This window comes from Vipera berus (assembly GCF_964194415.1).
Source record: "Vipera berus genome assembly, chromosome: Z".
NCBI classification, from domain to species: domain Eukaryota; kingdom Metazoa; phylum Chordata; class Lepidosauria; order Squamata; family Viperidae; genus Vipera; species Vipera berus.
Window position 1 is genome coordinate 2,344,372 of NC_138205.1, and position 15,809 is coordinate 2,360,180.

The window sequence follows — 15,809 nt, forward strand, 5'->3', positions numbered from 1 at the left end:
TGTGTGTGTGTGTGGTTTTTTTTTTTAAAAAAAAAAAAATTGTACCTCCGCGCGTCAGAATCGTTTTACAATTTATAAATGTTCTCTCTTTTTTAATTTATATGTCTTTTTTTTTTTTGGTTGTTTGATAATGGTTTTTTTTTCTATTTATTGGTCTTTTATGGGGAGGGGGGATTTTTTTTTTTTTTTTTTGGTTGTTGATCCAGCTTTTTTTTTTAAAAGAAAAATCTTTTTTAAAAAATGTTGGGTTTTTTTTTTAAAGTCAAGTTTTTTGTTGTTTTTTGGGTCAGACTTTTGTTTTTTTTTTGAGTTTCTCTCTGGAATTGTTACGGAGTTTCTAAATGTTGTTTATTTTTGTCGACTGTTTCCTGGACGTAAAGCTGAGTTTTCTCACGAGGTTAGGTGGGACGGGGAGGGGGGGGAAATGTGGGGAGGGGGGGGACGAGGGGGGTGGTGGTGAGAAAATAAAAGTTGATTCTCATTCATTTGTTGATTTCCTCCTGAACAGAATTTCATCCTAATCCTACACTGTAAAAAAATAAAACCTTTCTTCCGAAACCTGCACTTTTTTTTAAAACAAAACGAAACAAACCCAGATTCCCTTTTCCCCCCGGAACACACTGTAATTAAAACAGATGAAGATCTCGTTAAAACTTTTTTGGGAAAACACACACACACACACACACAAACGGATCCTTCATGTACTGTAGGGGGACGAGGAGAAAGCAAAATCTTATTTTGTAAATGTAAAAAAAAAAAGAAAAGTAAATAAATTAACTCACAGAGATTAAAAATAATAATAATAATAAACCAACCTGGTTATTGGTGGTTTGTTGGTTTTTCTCCCATCTTTTTTGTCTTTTGCGTTTTGATCTGTGAGCTGCGGGATTGGATGCCTAAAGCGGGCGGGGGGGGGGCATGGGATCCCCATTGTTTAAAAGGGGGGGCTTTGTGTGTGTGTGTGTGTGTGTGTGTGTGTGTGTGGAGAAAGCAGAGGCCTATTTAACCTGGGAAATGTTGCTTTGCCAACCCGGTGGGGAGTGTCTCCTGGCTTTGGAGTCCCAAACTGGGCACGGGGGGGGGGCTGGGGGTGGGGGTGTTTCAAGGACCCTTCCCCCTGCGCCCCAATTAACTCCAGGGCAATGCACCCCAAACTTTTAAGGCACACCTTTCAAGCCTCTCTGGATGGGCTTTTTTTAAAAATAAAAATAAAAATTCAGATTTTAAAAATGGGGGGTGGGCTGTTTTTCCTTTTGTTTCCCCCTCCCCCCCAAACAGCAACATCTGGCCTGGGCCCAAGGTGTGAGTGTGTGTGTATGGTGGGGGGGGGGGCTCTGTGCCATTTTGGGGAAGGGGAGGCAGAGGTGACGGGGGGGGGGGAGGATGGCCGAAAGAAGCATCTCTGGAATTCAGAAGGGAGGGGGACCCTTCCCCTGCTGGGAGGGGGGGCTGCCTCTTAAAAGGGAGCATCTTGGGGAGAGGCGAAAAGCTGTTCTGTCTCTGTGTGTGTGTGTGTGTGTGTGTGTTGGGGCTTTGTGCTTTGCACTCTGCGCGTGTGTTTGTGCATTCCTAGCTTATCCTGGAGGGAGGGAAGCTGGGGTGGTGTGGGGGGGGGTGGGAGGAAAGGAGGGAGGGGCGCCTATAAAAGACATCTGCCCCGGCTAAGCCCAGCCAGAAAAGCTAAGAAGCCAGCAGCCCAAGATGAGCTTAGACCTCACTTGCCCCAAGCCTGGGCCTGGGTCCCTGGAGTGCGAGGGGGCCCCGGGGACCTCGCCACTGACCCCCCCTCCTTATGCTGGGGAGGGGGCTCTGGAGCTCCGAGGGTCCCTGGATTGCTGGGCTTGTGCAGTGCTAGTCACCCTCCAAAACCTGCTGGTCGGCGCGCTCAACCTCCTCCTGGCTGGATTCATCTTTGGGTTGGTCCTCTTGCCCGCTGGGGTCCTTTTGGGCTTCGGATTTCTCTGCCACTCCAAGGTCAGTGGTCCTGCTTGGCGGGGTGGTGGTGGTGGTGGTGTCAGAACTGGGAGGGATGGAGTAGGCTGGAAAGGCAGGGAATTTGGGGAAGGGGAAGGCTGGCTCTTTGAATGTTGAGGGTGTTTTCCTTTTGCTTTGAAGACTGGGGAAAGGACTGGGGGTCCTGGGGTTGGAAATCAAACCCCCCACCCCCCACCCCCAAGGTTTGGGGAGAGAGGCCGCCAAAAGTTGGCCTGAGAACAGCACGCATCCCCACCCAGGTGCCTTGCCCAGGTCTGAATCGGCATTCAGACATTACCCCAAAAAAGATGCTGAGATTGTGGGGAAAGAGCAGAGAAGAGTAACTAGGGGGGGGGGGTTTGAAGGCCTGGAGGCTAAAACATACGAAGAATGAACCGGTTGGGGATTTGGGTTGGGCCAGTCTAGAGGAAAGAAGGACTAAGGAAGGCGGGGGGGGGGAGAGACATGATAGCAGCTTTCCAGTATTTGGGGGGGGCTGCCCCAAAGAGGAGGGGGTCCACCTGTTCTCCAAAGCGGCCGAAGGCAGGACAAGAAGCAACGGATGGGAACTCATCGTGGCTGAGAACAAATCAACCGGTGGAATGACTTGCCTCCAGAAGTTGTTCGCCATCTGGAGATTTTTAAGAAATACTCCGACAACCCCTTGTCCGAAATGCTTGAGCAAAGGGTTGGACTAGAAGACCTCCAAGGTCCCTTTCTGTTTGTGGCAGGCAGGCAGTCGCTGCTCCAGATCTCCAGCGATCTTTGAGAAGAGGCTGGAAACTTTTGTTGTTGTTGTTGCCTGGGTCATCCATCCATTGTGGAATTTTTCCGCCTCGGAATTAAATCCGGGAGTCGGAAAAAGCTGCGTCCAAATTCCTCCCGTTTGGGGGCTCAGGTAGATTAACTTGGTTCTCCCTCCTCTGAGGTCCGAGGAAAGGCCAATGGGGAATTCTTTCTAAATTTGCACCGTGCTAGTTAAAAACAAAAAAAATTAAAATTAAATAAAGCAGGCATCCTTAAGGTTCGGTGTTCCGCTGTAGGAGTGGGAAGAACTACCAGCTTTGGGGTAACGCACGGGGATGAGTGGGGGGGGGGCTTCGGATTTGGGAAGAGACTGGGGTTGCCTGGGCTGAAAATTTGAGACCAAAGAGGAGGCTGTGAGGTGGCCAGGGGTGGGGGGAAAAATCTCATTTTGGTACAATGAGGCAGAGTCACGCTATCAGCGGTGTCCTTGCAGTGAGACGGGCAGAGACTTTAATCAGTAATTCAAATAAACATAAAGATCTGGGCTCAAAGCATCCTCGGCTGGAGGCTGCTGTAAGGAAGGAAGCTGCCATTTCCTCCTCCGTCCTGCGTACCCCCAAAATTGACTTGAACCCACTGTGGGTCTCCCCCGTTCCCTGCCTTGGGCTTCTGAAGCTCCAGCTTGGCTTCTCCCCAATGGGGGTTTGTGCCAAGATGCGATACGAAGAGGGTTCAACGCGGATCAGTCAAATTGGAGTCTACAAGGCCTTGGGAAGGCCACGCTTGGAATCCGGCATCCGGTTTTGGTCGCCACGATGTAAAAAAGATGTTGAGACTCTGGAAAGAGGGCAGAGAAGAGCAACAAAGAGGATCGGGGGACTGGAGGCTAGCCTAAAACACCTAAGGAACAGATGCTGGAATCGGGTAGGTCCAGTTTAATGAAGAGAAGGACGAGGGGGGACATGATAGCTGCGTTCCAGTATCTCAGGGGCTGCCCCAAAGAAGAGGCAGTCAAGCTCTTCTCCAAAGCCCCCGAAGGCAGGAGAAGAAGCAACAGATGGAAACTCGTCAAGGAGAGAAGCAACCTAGAAGTAAGGAGAAACTTCCTGACAGTTGGAACAATTAACCAGTGGAACTCCTTGCCTCCAGAAGCGGTGAATGCTCCAACACTGGAAGTTTTTAAGAAGAGACTGGACAGCCATGAAATGCTAGAAGGTTTCCTGCCTGAGCAGGGGGTTGGACTAGATGACCTCCAAGGTCCCTTCCAACATTATTCTTTGTTGTTGTTGTTGTTGTTACTGTTACTGTTATTATTACCTCTTTGAACAAATAGGATGGGAAGAACATGAATAAAATGGCTTATAAGCCTCCCTTGAATAATTTCCACTCCAGCTCTTTGGGCGCATCTATGTGCATGCGTTTCACGTATGTGCCGGAAAACTCCATGGAACATGTTCAATTCTGGAATAGGAATTCAGGAACCCTCAATTGGGATAAAGTTGGAAGGAGAGAGCCGCGAGTCAAGGCCTCTGAACGGATGGATGACGCTCTTGTGAGCAGGATGTGCCGGAGAAATGAAGTAGCTGACTTCATTTCATAGGGAACTTTTGAACAACAGAATAACAGAGTTGGGAGGGACCTCAGAGGTCATCTAGTCCAGCCCCCTGCTCAAGCAGGAGACCCTGTCCCATTTTCAGACAAGTGGCTGTCCAATCAGGAAGGAAGGAAGACAAAATAGCAGAATTAACAGAGTTGGAAGGGACCTTAAAGATCTTCTAGTCCATCCCCCCTGCTCAAGCAGGAGACCCCGCCCCATTTCAGACAAACGTTTGTCCAATCTCTTCTTAAAAGCCTCCAGTCTTGGAGTCTCCGCACCCTCTGGAGCCTGAAAAGACCTTAAAGGTTGGGGCCGGATGAGCCAAAGGCACTCTGCACATGCTCTGCTTCCAGCAAATTTGCAGCTGTTTTAAGAAAACATGGGAGCTTTTAAGGGCGAAATCTCTGCCCCCCTGGAGATTCCTGTCGGGGAGATTTGATCAGATCTTGTCCAGATCTCCAGACCAGGCCCAGCCCTGGAATTCAGTTGGCCTCCTGGGGCCCCCCTCCCCTCTCCTCCCCAGTCCACCCATCCCCTCCAGTCACAGGACTCCTGCTCCTTCCCCCACCCCACCCCCCATGCCCCTTCCGCAGGTCCAGGTTGACGTGGCTACTACGGGGTGGTCTCCCCCACTGGGACAGCTTTGGGGGAGAGTCAAATGTTTCGGGATTAAGTCTCTGGCCTGAATCCCAAGGCGAGATTTGTGTGTGTGTGTGTGTGTGTGTGTGTTTGTGTGTGTGTGGGGGGGGCACATCACCCTCTGCAGGAATGCAACATGTGGGTAAATCGATGGTAGGTCAGGCCCCTTTTGGGAGGGGCTGGGGCCGACAGCAAAGCAACTTCTCTGGACTTGTGTAAGAACTTTAAAAAATATATAATTAAAAAATGGGTCTGTGTTTATGAGCATCCTTGGCCTCCCGACTCAGATTTGTTCCCAGCGGTTGTGAGAAGGAACGTGATGGGTGGCGTGCTCAGGATCCTCCTGCGTGTGAGAATAAGCCAGTCAGGTCATGGGCTACAAACAAGGGTTAGCTGGTAGGCACACAAAATGCACGGTTTTGCATGGCTAATTCAAAGCTAATTCAAAGTGGCCAAGGTTTTGGACATTCCTGCGTCAGTGCATCTCCGCCGCATCTCTTATTTTCTTATTTATATGAACCACACCCGTGCCTCAGATAGGATCGTAACTTCTCCAGCATCCTCATGACGAAAGGAAAATTAAAAAAAATTAAAAACAACAACAACAACGGTTCAACGTTTGAATCTTACTTGAATCTGGCCCGCTGAAGGAAGAATGGCAGGGGTTATTGTTTGAGATGAGTCGTTTTCCACCATCCTACCAAACAACAACAACAATAACAAAAAATCTTTGACGTAAACCTGAGTTATTCTGACACGTAACTCCCAACAGGCTCTTACTTAAATTTTATCTCTCTCCAGCGGGAATCGAGTTTTATTTTTCAAGCGGGAAGGCTTAAAAAAGAAAAAGCCAGTGGATCTAAAGGGTGGATTCCTGTCCAAACTTTTATTTTGCGGGCGACCTGGCTTACACCAGCGTTGGTGTGAAGTTTCGTGTGAATGCTGGTGTAGCCTGTGACTCGACTAAAGAAGATAGATGTGTAGACATCAACTCGGAAGTAGGAATGGATCTCAGAAGATAGAATAATAAGAGCTGGAAGGGACCTTGGAGGTCTTCTAGTCCAGCCCCCTGCTCAAGCAGGAGAACCTACGCCATCTCAGACAGGTGATTGTTTAGCCTCTTCTTAAAAACCTCCAGTGATGGAGCGCCCACGATTTCTGAAGGCAAAGCTGTTCCACTGGTTAATTGTCCTCACTGTCAGGAAGTTTCTCCTTAATTCCAGGTTGCTTTTCTCCTCGATGAGTTTCCATCCGTTGCTTCTTCTCCTGCCTTCTGGTGCTTTGGAGAATAAATTGACCCCCTCTTCTTTGGGGCAGCCCCTCAAATATTGGAAGACTGCTGTCGTGTCCCCCTAGTCCTCCTTTACACTAGACTACCGACTCCTTTGTATGTTTGCCTCTCCAGCCTAAGGCAAGTAAATTCAACCTGTCCACTTTGGGACATTCATCATTTTGACACACCGATTTTTTTTAAAAAAAGGATCGAATTTCCAATCTTAGGCATCCAATCTTATTTTGGTCCCAAACCCACAGAGGTAGAAACCAGCCAAAATTAAGAAGAAGGGAAGGGAAGGTCTGGCTTAGCTAAGCAAGAGACAGTCAGCCACTATCTGCTGATTGTGGGATCTTACACAAGGCAGCGTAGCATTTGAGTATCTTGGGGGTGGGGTGGGGTTCCCCCCCAAAAAAAATCTAAGATATTTGTCTCAAATGGTATATTTGTCTGAAATGGTATATAGGGTTTCCTGCCTGAGCAGGGGGTTGGACTAGATGACCTTCAAGGTCCCTTCCAACTTTATTATTATTATTATTATTATTATTGATGATCGCACAGTCAGCCAGATGTTCAGACTGGATTTGGCATTTTTGTCTACCTATTGAGTCCTTGCCAAGGACCTGGGATAGGCAGATGTGGATGTTTGATAGTATTACAGATATCGTCGCAGGATGGAAGCCGTTCCTAGTAAGGCCGCCTTTTGCAATTGACTAATGGAGAATTTGTCAATGCCGATGATGGTGTTCAAGTGGTGCTCCAGTTGTTTTGGGATGGCACCCAAGGCGCCTATGACTATTGGTACGACCCTGGCTTGCCTTTGCCACAGTCTATTTCTATTCCTATTTGTAGATCTTTGCATTTTGTTATCTTCCCCAGTTCTTTCTCGTCTATTCTGCTGTCTCCAGTCACTGCCACGTCCGCTATCCAGACTTTTTTGTCTTTCTTATCGACAGTTGTTAAGTCCGGGGTGTCATGTGGCAGGTGCTTGTCTGTTTGATTTCCGAAGTCCCAGAGAAATTTAATATTTTCGTTTTCTACGATTTGTCTCTATTTTACGGTCCCACCAGTTCTGGCTTGCAGGCAAATGACATTTCTTGCAGATCTTCCAGTCCACCGTTGTTGCTACTTTGTCGTGCCGCTGCTTGTAGTCAGCCTGTGCGATCTTCTTGCAGCAGCTCACCGGGTGGTCCACTGTTTCTTCGGCTTCTTTGCAGAGGTGACACTTACTGTCTGCTGCTGTCTTCTCAATTTTGACTTTGTGTGCCTTTGTCCTCAAGGCTTGGTCTTGTGCAGCCAGAATTAGTCCCTCCGTCTCTTTCTTCAACTTTCCCGCTCATAGCCATTGCCAGCTCTTGTTATTATCTGCTTTCCCAGCTATTTTTTTTTAATGTACTGGCCATGTAGTGCTTTGTCTTCCCACGCCTCTATTCTGTTCCTCATTTGGTCTTTCTTGTAGGCCAGTTTGGCCTCTCCAGTAGTCAGCAAGGCTTCCTGATATACTAATTTCAGTGCATCTTCGTCGTTGTCATTATTATCATCGTTGCTGTTGTTGTGTTGGGGGAAAAAAAACAACAACCCCCATTGGCAGCCGTGTGGCCGCTCACCGCCCTTCCGCAATGGGTCTGGGCACCTGCCCAGAGCGATTCTCCCGTGACGCTGCGGGCTGCACCAAAGCTGGTCAACAGGAAAGCCCAGGCCTCTCCGGCCGGGAAACTGCACCGGCTGGCCTGCCAACCTTTCCGCTCGTCCCCGGCGGTGAAGCAAGCCAGATACCCCGGCTGGGGTCTGATAACCTCCCGGGGGCCAAAAGACGCATTCCAGGCATAGCCTCGGCTGCACACACACACACATACACACACCCCACCCCACCCCACCCCCGCTGCTGCTGCTGCTTCAGGGGAGCCGGCCTTCTCCTGCCCTCCCCCTTCTTCCTCCTTTTCTATCTTCCTCCTCCTCCTCTCCTTCCTTCCTCTGTTCTATCTCCTTCCCTTTTCTCGCTTTTCGTCCTCCCTCTTTCCTATCTTTCCCTTCCCTTTCTTTTCTATTTCGCTTCTTTCCTTCCCCTCCTCCCTGCCCTCTTTTCTCTTCCCTTTCTCTCCTCCCTTGCGCTTCTCTCTCTTCCCCTTTTCTCCCTTCTTTCCTCCCCGTCAGCTGCCAGAATTCAACCCTTCTTTCCCTCGCCATCCCTCTCTCCCATCCTCTTTTCTCCCCCTCCTTTTCTATTTCCTTCCCTCCGTCACTTCTTCCTTCCTTCCTCCTTTCCTCTCCTTCCTTTCCCCCCTCTTTCTTTCTTTCTTTCTTTCTTTCTTTTTCTTTCTTTCTTTCTTTCTTTCTTTTCTTTCTCTTTCTTCCTTTCCTTCCTCCTTCCTTCCTCCTTTCCTCTCCTTCCTTCCCCCCTCCCTCCCTCTTTCTCTTTCTTTCTTTCTTTCTTCCTTTCCTTCCTTCCTTCCTTCCTCCTTTCCTTCCTTCCCCCCTCTTTCTTTCTTTCTCTTTTTCTTCCTTTCCTTCCTTCCCTCCCTCCTTGTTTCTTTCTTTCCTTTTTTCTTTTCCTTTTTCTTCCTTCCTTCCTTCCTTTCCATTTCTTCCTTCCTCCTTCCTTCCTTCCCTCCCTTTCTTTCTTTTTCTTTCTTCCTTCCTTCCTTCCTCCTTTCCTCCTTCCTTCCATCCCTTCCTCCCTCCCTCCTTTCTTTCTCTTTTCTTCCTTCCTTCCTTCCTTCCTCCTTCCTTCCCTCCCTCCCTTTTTCCTTCCTTCCTTCCTTCCTTCCTTCCTTCCTTCCTTCCTTCCTTCCTTCCTTCCTTCCTTCCTCTTTTCCTCTCCTTCCCTCCCTCCCTCCCTCCCTGCTCCTGGGACAGCAATGGGTCAGGAAGGAGATGCACCCCTATAATGAGGGATCTCGGAGTCCTAGTGGACGATCCCTTAAACAGGAGCCAGCCGTGCGCTGCTGCCGCCGCCAAAAAAAGCCAGTGCAATCGCAGGCTGCATTAACTGAGGGATAGAAGCAAGTTCAGGCGAAGGGTTAATACCACTTTACAAGGCCTTGGTAAGGCCACACTTGGAATACGGCATCCAGTTTTGGTCACCACCAGTGCTTTTTTTTTGTAAAAGAAAAAGGTGCCGGAACTCACACAGGTCATACAACCTGCCTTGCCTACTCTACAAGGTTTCATGCAAAAAAAATGTGCTGGAACTCCGTTCTGGGTGTTCTGTGAGAAAAAAAGCCCTGGTCACCACCATGTAAAAGAGGTTGAGACTCTGGAAAGAGGGCAGAGAAGAGCAACACAGATGATTGGGGGACTGGAGGCTAAGACATATAAGGAATGGTTGCTGGAATTGGGTATGTCTAGTTTAACGAAGAAAAGGACAAGGGGGGACAGGATAGCAGCCTTCCAGTATCTCAGGGGCTGCCCCAAAGAAGAGGGAGTCAAGCTGTTCTCCAAAGCGCCCGAAGGCAGGACAAGAAGCAACGGATGGAAACCAGTCAAGGAGAGAAGCAACCTAGAACTAAGGAGAAACTTCCTGACAGTTAGAACAATTAACCAGTGGAACAACCTGCCTCCAGAAGCTATGAAAGCTCCAACACTGGAGGTTTTTAAGAAGAGACTGGACTGCCATTTGTCTGAAATGGTCTAGGGTTTCCTGCCTGAGCAGGGGGTTGGGCTACATGACCTCCAAGGTCCCTTCCTATTATTATTGAAACATGAACCTCAGTCAACTGAACACTCAAATTGACTGGCACTAGTGGCTGACACGCATTGCTGCCAGCATCCCAGGGATCAACCAGGTACCGCCTTAAAATGTAAGATGTTCCGAGTAGCGCAGTTTTTTGTAGCATTGCTGGAGTTATTGCAGGAAACTGCAGTTTCTTGATGTATTTTGCCAAGTTGTTTATTATTATTATTACTATTATAATTATTATTATTATAATTATTATTTCTGAAATGGTCTAGTTTTCCTGCCTGAGCAGGGGGTTGGACTAGAAGACCTCCAAGGCCCCTTCCAACTATTATTATTAATGATGATGCTGATGCTGTGCACCCCAGGCAGCCGGCTTCCCTGTGTTTGTGTGTGTGTGTGTGTTTGTGCCAGGGCCCGGCTGGTGGGTTGCTTAGAGGAGATTTCTGACGGCCGCTGTCCTCTTTCTCCTCCGCAGTTCCTCAACACGCAGGAGCACTACTGCATCAGCCACTTGCACGACTCGGCCGCTGTGGGCCTGCTGGTGGTGGGCTTCACCCTGCTGGTGCCCCTCCTGGTCCTGGCCCTGGCTGCCTACTGCCGCCTGGCGCGCCGCCTGCAGCTCGGCTACTGCCTGGTGCCCTACAGCAAGGCCATCTACAAGAACCTGCCCGCCAGTCGCTACCACAGCGTGGGGTGCTGCGGTTGCTGCTCGCAGGACCTGGATACCGCTGGGGAGAAGGTCTGGGTGTGAGGAGGGGCGGGGGGGGGAGAGGGTAGGGCTGGGGATACCGGTGTGGGGGGGGGGAGTTGTGGCACAGAGCGGCCTGGCAAAGACACCTGGGTGGAATGGACTGGCTTCTCTGGGCACGGAGGAGCTGGCTGGCACAAATTCCCAAGAGGAGTCCGCCTCCGTAGCGCACGCGGGCGAAAGGAAGAGGAGACGGGTTTATTTTTACGCCACCAGGAAAACGAACTTCTTCTTTTTGTTGTTTTTGAGTCCGTCTCTTAAGCGAGGACTCTCCACAGCTTCCTCTTCTCCATCTGGCACCTGGAGCTGGGACTGCCCCTCGAACTCGGAACGCGCCTGCTTGCTGCCTTGCGAAGTGGTGTTTTTTGTTGTTTTTTTCCCCAAGCTCGGCAACTTTTTTAAATGGAGGGACTTCAACTCCCAGAATGCCCCAGCCGGAGCGTGCGCTGGCTAGGGCATTCTGGAAGCTGTAGTCCAGCCCGTCTGAAAAGTTGCCGAGGTTAAAAAACACTCAGCTAATGCATTTACGGAAGTTGCCTCGAGTGAATTAACCAGAAATTCTTTTTTTAATTGTTGTTATTGTTATTATAATACACTTTGTACATCGAGACTCTGTTGGGGTTTGGCTTTATTTTTTCCAGACCGGGGTGGGGGGGTGGGGGGAAGAAGTCGGGGAAATTTATTGTCTAAACTAAAACAGGGGTCTTTAAACTTGGCCCTTTGATGACCTGTGGACTTCAACTCCCAGAATTCCTCAGCCAGCGTGCCTGGATGAATAATTCTGGGAGTTGAAGTTTACAAGCAGCGGTCTTCAAACATGGCCCTTTGATGACCTGTGGACTTCAACTCCCAGAATTCCTCAGCCAGCATGCCTGGCTGAGGAATTCTGGGAGTTGAAATCCACAGGTCATCAAAGGGGCAAGGTCTGAAAACCCCTGGTCTAAAAAGACAAGAATACAAGCAGTCCTCGACTTAACGTTCATTTAGTGACCAAAGTTACAACATCACTGGAAAAAGTGCCTTGCGACCGATTTTTCCCACTTAGCGACCGTTGCAGCATCCCCCCCGTGGTCACGCGATCAAAATTCGGACACTTGGCAGCTGACTCGTATTCATGATGGCTGCAGTGTCCCGGGATCACCTTTTTGCGACCATCGGACAAGCCAAGTCAAAGGGGGGTAACCGGATTCACTTAAGGACGGTGTGACTAACTTAATGACCGCAGGGATTTGCTTTCAAATCTCTGGCAAGGGAGGGCGTAAAAGAGTACCAAGGTTTCACTTAGTGGCGGAAATGCTCAATGATTGTAAGTCGTAAGCAGGAGGTCCTCTACTTACGACCAGCTGCTTTGAAGTTACGACACTGAAAAAGCTTACAGCCACCGTAGCATTCCCGTCATGTGACCAAAATTCAGTATTCATGACACCTGCAGCGTCCCAGGATCACGTGATTCCCCCTTTTATGACATGCCTGGCTGTCTTCCAATCAGCAAAGTCAATGGGAAAAGCTGGATTTGCTTAACGGCTGCACAGTGATTTGCTTAACAACCGTGGCAAAGGGAAAAAAAAACAGCTCATAAAACAAGGGCACGGCTGGCTTCACAGCTGCGCCACTTAACAACAAATTTTTTTTGTCCCGATTGTGGTCGTTTTAAGTCCAGGGCCGCCTGCGTGCCGAACATGGAGGGCAAATTCAATTCATAATGTGGGTAAACCAAGGAGGGTTTTATACACAACTTCCCTGTCTGATGAAACCCCTCCGTTTTAGCGCAAACTTTCATTTCCCAGACGTGAAAACGGATTTTGAGACGGGCAGCTCCCTGTGGCAAACCCACAACGGACACGGGTGCAGCCTTGAACCGCATCCCCCAGAAACGTCAGAATTCCCCAGCCAGCACAAGCAAAGCTGGATGGGGAATTCTGGGAATTGAAATCCAGCCCTCTTAAAAGTTTGAAAAACAACAACAACACTGAATTAGATCAGCCTTCTCCAAGCTTGGCAACTTGAAGACTCGCGGACTTCCGCTCCCAGAATTCCCCAGCCAGCTGGGTTTTTTTCCCCACTTTGCTGAAGTCAAGATATATTACATCTACCCCATTCCCACCGTCTATTAAGAAATTTACCCTATCAAAAATACGCGATGCCACCTTCCTTTCTTGTCCTATCCGTGCTGAATTCTGGCAAACCCTTGCTGGCTGGGGAATTCTGGGAGCTGAAGTCCGCATGGAGACCCCTGAACTAGTTCGTGCAAGGCGATTTAGAGTTAGAATTAGCCTACCTTTCTGGATCTACCTGGGCTGAACAAACAACAAAAAAAGGCAGCTGTCCTTCTTGTAATTAACTTTTGCACTTGAAACAAGAGATGATTTAAGGCAGGGGTCTTCAAAGTTGGCCCTTTGAGGGCTGGTGGACTTCAACTCCCAGAATTCGTGCCTGGCTGAGGAATTCTGGGAGTTGAAGTCCACCAGTCCTCAAAGGGCCAACTTTGAAGACCCCTGATTTAAGCAGTCAATCTTCCTGCATCCGTCCCCTTAGCATCCAGGACTAGAAGCATGGTGACCGGGCTCTTAGGAGAGGGCGGAGACCCCAACCCTTCCTGATTCTGCCTTGCTTCTTCCATCTGAAGGGAGTCACCGTGCTACTCCGGACTGCGACGGCCCAGGGGGCTTCACCCCCCAACGGCACGTAGCTCAGAGCAAAAGCTATTTGAGAGGGGTTGACTTCTGAGCCGGAAGAGGGGGCATCCCCCCCTCGATTTTAAAGCAGAAACCCGACAAGTTGCTTGTGCGATAGCAAAAAAACAAACAAACTGCTGCCCGCGGTAAATTTTGCAGCTTCCAAAAGGGCAGCGAGGGCTGCCAAGGAGAGGAAGAGCAGGATAAGGAAGAACTGAATCAGCTCCCAGGGCGCCAGCCAGCCCGAATGGAAACTCCGCGTTTTGGGGAGGAAGGAACCCCCCGATTAGATAAGCCAGGATAGCTGCTGGCTCGCACAAGCTGTCCATTGTGAAGAGGGAAGACAGAGGACAACACCCCCCCCCACTACCACCACACCGTTCTATCTATAAAGGCCGCTTCCTGTTGGTTTGCTGGCTGGGATTTGGGAAGACAGCCCCGTGCCTCTTCCCAAGGCAGTTTTGGCAAAGGCCCTGGGGTGGGAAGGCCGGAGAAAGGAGAAGGGGGGGGGAAAGGAAAAGTGGCTTTTTCAGGGTCATCCGAGTCTTTCCCGTCAGCAAGACTGCGTAGCCACCCAATGAGACTCGCCTCCATAATTCAGGTTTCTAGCGTGGGTTTTAGGGGCCGTTGGGGGGGGGAAATGTAAGAGGGAAAGATAAGTTGTCCCACTCTCTGGGAGGAAGATATTTTCTGTAATCAGAAAAAAATAAAAAGCTGTTTTTCCCTGTTAGGGCATTTTCAAGGTGCTCATTTTCAGCCCGTCATAGATAGATAGATAGATAGATAGATAGATAGATAGATAGATAGATAGATAGATAGATAGATAGATAGATAGATAGATAGATAGATAGATAGATAGATAGATAGATAGATAGATGAATAGACAGACAGACAGAGAGATGATGTAAGAGAGAGAGAGATGATAGAATTAGATGATAATAGATAGACAGACAGACACAGAGACAGACATAGCTAGATAGCTAATAGAGAGACACAGGGAGATATAGAGATAGACAGACAAACAGACAGACAGATGATGTAAGAGAGAGATGATAGAATTAGATGATAATAGATAGACAGACAGACAGACACAGAGACAGACATAGCTAGATAGCTAATAGAGTGGCACAGGGAGATATAGAGATAGACAGACAGACAGACAGACAGATGATGTAAGAGAGAGAGAGAGATGATAGATAGAATTAGATGATAATAGATAGACAGACAGACAGACACAGAGACAGACATAGCTAGATAGCTAATAGAGTGGCACAGGGAGATATAGAGATAGACAGACAGACAGACAGACAGATGATGTAAGAGAGAGAGAATGATAGATAGAATTAGATGATAATAGATAGATAGACAGACAGACACAGAGACAGACATAGCTAGATAGCTAATAGAGAGACATAGGGAGATATACTGTAGATATAGATAGATAGACAGACAGACAGACGAGACAGACATAGCTAGATAGCTAATAAGAGAGACATAGGTAGATAAAGAGATAGACAGACAGACAGACAGAAACACATAGCTAGATAGCTAATAGAGAGACATACGGAGATATAGATATAGATAGACATATAGACAGACAGACGGACAGATAGATAATAGAGATAGACATAGGGAGATGGAGATAGCTAGCTAGACAGATAGACGGACGGACAGATGGCTGGAGGGATAGATATAAATAGATATAAAACATGATAGAGATAGATGATGTATAGATTAGATATACATAGATGATATAGAGAAATATAGAGATGATAGATAGATGATGGATGGATGGATGGATAGATGGATAGATAACCTTCATTGTCATTTTTTCCTATTTAAGCTTTGAAGGCTTAAGCCGGTGGAGGTTCAGCTTTGCCTTCAACAGGCCAAATCTGCGGGGGGTGGGTGGGTGGGTGGGGGGGTTGGCTTTCCCCACCCACATTTTTTTAAAATATATATTCTGATGGAAAGGAGAAGGGGGTATCTACCAGCAAAGCCAGGCCTTTTTAGGATTGGGGAGGGGGGGATATTTGGTGCATTTAAAAACAAAATGGGCAGCTGGGGGGGGGAATTGGAGCCTGACAAGGCTGGGAAATTGGGAGGAGATTTTTCCGCAGGAAACAAGGAAGTGGTTTTCTGCTTGCTCAAGCCATAAAAGGATCTTTTTCCTCGAGATGGTTCAAGGTTTGAGGAATTCGGTGCCTTCCTCTTTGGGGCTTTAAATTCTTCCCTTCCCACCTCCCAAACTCTGTCACTCTGCTGGCCAATCTAGGCCAGCTTCTAACGATTTGGCCCGGAGATGGCCGGAGGCCGTAACAGTTGCTAACCATCACCCCCCCTACCCAGCTAACACCCCCCTACCCAGAGCGGCAAGTATTCCGCGGATTCTCCCAAGAGGGAAGCCGAGGGCGGGCAGAGGAAACAGGGCGAGCTTCCCGAGGACCGCCAAGCAGACACGCAAGACAGGCCCGGGG

General features: G+C 48.7%; 1 protein-coding gene across 1 annotated transcript; it reads left to right on the forward strand.

Moving 5' to 3' along the window:
- Positions 1–1,693: 1,693 nt before the first annotated feature.
- On the forward strand, positions 1,694–10,660 carry LOC308677769 (transmembrane protein 88-like; the record flags this gene model as incomplete). The annotated part of the gene is made up of 2 exons (XM_081344466.1): positions 1,694–1,974; positions 10,385–10,660. Exons 1-2 carry the CDS (start codon positions 1,702–1,704, stop codon positions 10,658–10,660), a joined length of 549 nt encoding a protein of 182 aa, XP_081200592.1. The 5' UTR covers positions 1,694–1,701.
- Positions 10,661–15,809: the final 5,149 nt, after the last annotated feature.